The sequence below is a fragment of the Elephantulus edwardii genome, unplaced genomic scaffold (genome assembly GCF_000299155.1).
Source record: "Elephantulus edwardii isolate Elephantulus edwardi_28Jun2011 unplaced genomic scaffold, EleEdw1.0 scaffold00099, whole genome shotgun sequence".
Taxonomy (NCBI): domain Eukaryota; kingdom Metazoa; phylum Chordata; class Mammalia; order Macroscelidea; family Macroscelididae; genus Elephantulus; species Elephantulus edwardii.
Genome location: NW_006399849.1, coordinates 1,534,521 through 1,540,606, shown reverse-complemented (window position 1 = coordinate 1,540,606; position 6,086 = coordinate 1,534,521). Strand labels below are relative to the sequence as shown.

The 6,086-nt window shown below is 36.6% G+C and overlaps 1 protein-coding gene across 1 annotated transcript in view; it reads left to right on the top strand.

Annotated features, from left to right (window-relative positions):
* IPO11 (importin 11) overlaps positions 1-6,086 on the top strand; it is a 228,489-nt gene that overhangs the window by 80,238 nt on the left and 142,165 nt on the right. Inside the window, 2 exon segments of the mRNA XM_006891505.1 lie at positions 3,895-4,021; positions 5,677-5,757. Of these exon segments, the coding sequence (XP_006891567.1) occupies positions 3,895-4,021; positions 5,677-5,757 (208 nt within the window).

Here is a 6,086-nt window from a genome sequence, read left to right as displayed (position 1 = left end):
CAGTGGCCAAGCATCATGTTTTCCACAGACTGGACCTTCACTGTCCCTGTCTCCAAGGAGCACCCTGGTTGGTCCTTGTGGCAGTAGAGGTTGTTTAACCTAGACCAATATATGGAGCACTGAATGTAGCAACTCACCATTTAGGATGATTTAACATTTTAATTATACTTACTGCAACTGAGGAAATGACTTTTCTCTTTATTGCTTTAATGAGAGTACTTAGAGAGCTCTTGTGGCTGAGTGGTCAAGAATTGCAGTGTCAACCCAAAGGCATGTGGTTTGATTCCACCAGTTGCTTTCAGGGGAAAGATGGACAGTCTGCTTCCATGTCTCTGAAAACATTTTGTAGTATCAGCTGTGAGTTGGTTCTGACTCAGTAATACATAAGAAGTAAGGGTACTAAAATATTTAAAATTGTAAGCTTTCCCTTGAGTCTGAAAGCCTGAGGAGATAAATCACCCATCCTCTTCTAAAGCCCATCTCCTTGTCACAAGGCCATGAATGTTAGTAACCTGTGCTGACATAAAACAGAAGAAAGAAGAGAGCTTTCTGGAAGACATGTAGTCCCTTGAGGTTGAAAGAGAGTCAACTTTAAGTACTTGTAGCTTTTAGGTCAAGTATTTCCTACTGACTAGAGAGCTTCATCTTGCTTAGATCCACAGTTAACCACCCTTCGTACGAGCAGTCAGGAAATCAGGAGATACATTGCACTGAGAAAGTTTGCAGTTAGAAAGCTCTCTAAATTACTGAGGAGTAGTGATGTCAGTTTGAGGACTAAGGTGATTCTGATTCAGGCCATAGTCTTTCCAATTATTAGCTGTGCATCAGAGACCTGGACAGTGAATAATGATGACAGAAAAAGAATTGATGTGTTTGAGCCATGGTATTGGAGAAGAGCACTGAACATTCAGTGGATGGCCAAGAGAACAAACAGATATGTCTTGGAGAGGGTGCAGCCAGAATGCTCTTTGGAGACAAGAATGATGAGCCTTCGCCTCACATACTTTAGACATGTTGCTAGGAGGTGCTGTTTCTTGGAGAGGGACTCATTTGGAAGAGTGGAGGGTCGGCGAGGGAGAGAAAGACCCTCAGCCAGGTGGATTGACATGGTGACTACTGCAGTGGGTTCTTGTGTGTGTCAGCAAGTGTGAGAATGGCGCAGGACAAGACTGGGTTCAGTTCTTTTGTTCATAGGGGTGCTGTGAGTTGTGCTCAACTCGAAAGCACCTAACAACAACAACAATAATAACATCAGAACTAAAAATGTCTTTGGCTGACCCTTTGCTTGTGTTGACACTACATTAAATCTAACCTGCTTACACCTAGGAGCAAATGACACTGTTGCTACTACACATGGACTCTAATGTTTTTTGTTGGCACATTCTCTTGGTTTTAACTAAGGAGCCAAAAACAGAACCTTTCAAAAATTATCTGGTTTTGCTTTCCTTTTTATTGACAGAAAACCTAGAAAACCATTGTTTCTCAAATTAACGTGTGTGCAAATCACCACGCTTTCAGGAGAGTGATGCACCTGGACACCATGCTTTGGGGAATAAACTAAAGTGACCTTCAAATTTAATCTTTCTGAAAATCATTCTCTTTTGTTCAGAATAAGAGTTCAGTGTTATAATCCTAATTGTTGTATAGTCTTTGCTTTCTGTTTTCTGAAATCTAGGCATACATATAGCTTAGCTTTCTTTAACATTCTTAGGTTTATTATAAATTAAGTGAAGACAGAAAACACTTGTATAATTGTCTGTTTAATGATGATAGATTTGAACTGCGAGGAAATAACTTACATGATGATCTTTGTGTTTGATGCTGTTGTGGTCACTTGAAGTATGATGAATTGTCTCAGTCTGAGCAATTTTGAGCTTTTAAATGAGTATTTTTTACATTTAAGCTCACTGCAATAGCAATGGTTTAAAAAACCTTTGTCATAGTGGACCTTTGAAGTACAAACCTATGTTGTAGTTTATAAGTTGTACTTGACAGTTCAAACCCATTCTGCTCAAGGTTCAGCTTTGAGTTTTAAAACGATTTTTGACTTTTTGACTTCCGAGAGGTTGACACCCATAGTCTCCTTGTTTAAATGTCAGTTGTATTATATATTTTGCAACTTTAGTGATTTAGTCTAGTGCCTGTAATTCTATGTAGGAATTTTTTTGTTGTATATTTATTAGCTTTTTCCTCTTGCACCCAGAACAGGTATATATATCTTTTTGTCATTCACATTTATTTAATATCAAGAAGAGATTATGTTTGGATGTTAGGTTCCTTTGAATTTGCTCAAGTTCACAGCAACCCTGCGTATAAGAGAACAAGACCCTAATTCTGTGCCATTCTCACAGTCTGTGTTGCACTTTCAGTGCACTGACACAGCCACCTGTCAGTTCATCCTGTTGAAGGTCTTTAATTCAGCCCTCTACTTTTCTAAGCATGATGTCTTTTTCCAAGGACTGCTTCTAGCTGATAACATCCTTGTTTCTAAGAAGCATCTAGACATCACATCTTTCAAGAGAGTACTGTTTTGTTGATGAAGAATGTTGAATATCCCACAGACTGCCAAAAGAACAATTCTGTCTTGAAGGAAGTACAACCCAGTTAGCTTCCTTAGAGACAAGGAAGGTAAAACATCATCTCACATACTTGGGGCATGTTATCAGGAAGACCTGTTCTTGGAAAAAGACATTATTATTCTGGGAAAAGTAGAGGGTCAGCGAAAGAGAGGAAGACTCATTGAGATGGATTGACACAATAACTATAACAATGCTGGAGTGTGGTGGAGATAGTACAGCGTATGGCAGTGTTCAAGTCTATTGTTCATAGGATTGCTATGATTTGTAAGCCATAGACAGAACCTAATAAGAAAAGCATAAAGCCTTATTTATAAGCCTCTTTTTAAAAACATTTAATATTTTTTAATACTTACAGAATACTTGGATTTCCATTCATTCATTTTTGTACATTTTCCTCACTACCCTCCCCCTCTTTTTATTGAATCAAATTTTATTTTTCAGAATGTATGGTTAGTTGGGCCTATTCATGTGTCTTTACCAGCAGCTGGAGCATCATCATCCTTGATGTTTCTCATGTAAATTACTTGAGTTCTATGTTTTGAAACCAGCTTAGTAAGTCCTTTATTTAGCAGCTCCTGAAGGGCCGTGCTGGCCAGGGAACCCCCAAATCTTCAGCTTCTCAAAGACAACAGCTGGGGTTATAAGTTGGGAATTTCTTTACAGAGTTTGTCATATGTGGCTTTATCAAGCAAGTCCAGGTTATTGAGCTTGTCTTGAACTTTGCCTTTTGACCACTTCTTGGCTTTGCCCTCATTTTTTTCACTGAGTCTTTGTCCTCCTTGGCTGACCTCCTGGTGTCGTTCTTTTTTTTTTTGGTTGTCCTTGGGCAGCATCACAAAGCTCAGAGAGGAGCTACCTCAAGTGCAGCCTTGTTAAGATGTTGGATAAAACACATATATTAGCCTTTTACAGTGTTCTCAAAATCTTTGTGAATTGTTTTAGAATTGAACTGTTCTATATTGCTGATCCTTTATTATGTATTTTTGAGACTTTTACAACCCTAGGGTTTGGGTAGTAGTTGTATATATTCTGCTTATCAATTTTTAGCAATATGAGGAACAGAACTAGATTTAGTTTTTATGTACACATGCTATAGGATCAAGGTCATAGTATATTTGACAAAGAAGTTCTATTTGAACAGAAATTTACTTTTAGGATTATATACTGTAGTAGATGTTAAGTGTAGTTATTGAACCTTTCTTTTAAAAACTACATTGCATCGTTAAATTTGGATTTAAAATATTTAAAATCATTAGATGAAATAGGTTCCTTGAAAGTATACAGTATTTTAATTTCATGCTTTTTATTTGTCTAGGTATAAGCCATTGCGACGCAGGGTAATTTGGCTCATTGGTCAGTGGATTTCTGTGAAATTCAAGTCTGACTTAAGACCAATGCTGTATGAAGCAATTTGTAACTTGCTTCAAGATCAAGATTTGGTGGTATGTTTCATAAATTTAAGTATTGTAAAGATTATCATGTTAAACTTCAGTTCATATATTGTTTATGAAGCTGTTATTTGAAGCTAGCATTTATGATTGATAAGCATTTGAAGCTCCTATAAAAAGTTGAAAAACTGCATCTTCGTGAAAATTGATTGCAAAGAAGAAACTGTTGCCGTATCCTATTTATGTAGGATTAATTTCACCTAAGAAAATAGTGGATCATAAACTAGGCTGTTGTTGATTGCCATCGAGTCAAGGTCAACTCATAGCAACTTATGAATAAAAGACCTAATGCCTTTCCATAGCAATTGTAGTTTCTCCAAATTCATAGAGTTTCCAGATGCATGTGGTTTAGGAAGTGGATATCAATCCTGCTTCCCAACCTGTTTTACAACTGAGAGCTCCACTAAACACTGTCTACAATAGGAAACCATTATGGTATTTGATATCCCTATGGGACAGGATCAGCATCATAGCAAACCCAGGTTACCTCATACAGCACATTGACAAAGAATGATGTGCAAAGTGGAAGAATGTTCTTCCAGATATAAAAGCACTAGTTGCACTTAGCAGTGGCTAAGTGTTGTCAAGTCAAATATGACTCCAAGTAAGCTTTGCACAAAATACCTGAAATCTGTTCTATAATCGAGTTTCCAGAGGCATCTAGTTTAGGAAGGGGATGCCACTCCTGCTTCCCAGTATGAATCAATCTGGAAGCGCAGCCAACCACTGTACATAATGGGTAACCATTATGGTATTTGACATGACTATGGAATAGTATTCAGCATCATAGCATCTCCAAGTTGTTCAGTATAGCAAATAGACAAATGATTGTTGTGTCTTTAAAAGAATATTCTTCTACCAGGATAGTAAAGTTTTAATTATTTTAAAGGATAGAATATAGAATTTGTGGCTTGGGTGCATTTTTATTTCATGTAGAAATATGAGCCAATTTTAGCCAATGCCAAAACCACTGATCAAGTCAGAGGTAAATGTGAAAGTTAATAAAGAGATAATGTTATGGTGATTTGATATTCCAATTAATACATAACTTGAAAGGATCAAGAGCTTGTACAAATTATGTGGTATAGAAATCTTTATTTGCATATGTGTGAAGTTCAATTTAAGAAAATTTTAGGGTATATCTTCTGTGTATATAAAGAATTTACTCTTAATTGAGACTTTAGGTAGAAATGAGGAAATGAATATTCTTTTCCCTCTTCCTTTCTTCCTGGTTTATTTTTCCTTACTTTCTTTCATTTGTAATCCTAGTTTCCCCAATTCATCTCACTTTCCTTTTTCTCTCTCTTTGGAATCATCTTGTCCCCTTCTCTCTTTGTTTCACCATATTCACGTAGTTGTGATAATTGATTTTTCTTCCTGAAGCATCCAGTGGATTAAAGACTCCTTAAGCAAATTCTGTGAAACAGAGAGAGGTGGGAGTAGATACTACTTTAACACTTTGGTTTTTAGACCCTATTGCAGAATAAGGGAAGTATCCTATATTTCCAGATGTTAACTTGCTGCTCTATTATTTAATATTAACAAAAATAATAAAAAAAATCCATGCTTTGTTATAGTTTCCCCCCCTTTTAATAATAATATTTAACAGTTCCAGAATGACTGATAACTCATGCTCTATTTTCTTTTAGGTCCGTATCGAAACAGCTACAACTTTGAAGTTAAATATCCTTTAAGATATTTAATAGTACTCAACCACAAAGATTTTGTTAGTAACACTTAAAATTGTGAAATAGTTTGTGAAATTAATTTGAGGTAATTTAAATTGTCATTTTGGTTGGTTTATTTGTTTTATATAAACAATATCCTGATGATGTTGTTATATATTATTGAGTAGTAAGTGACTCAGAGAAGAATGGGAATCCCAGAACACTTGATCGTTCTAATGCGAAACCTATACTTGGACCAGGAGGCAGTTGTCAGAACAGAGCAAGGGAACAGTGCATGGTTCAAAATTGGGAAGGGCGTACACCAGGGGTGCATCCTATCTCCATACCTCTTCAGCCTATATGCAGAATAGATTATCTGGGAGGCTGGGCTC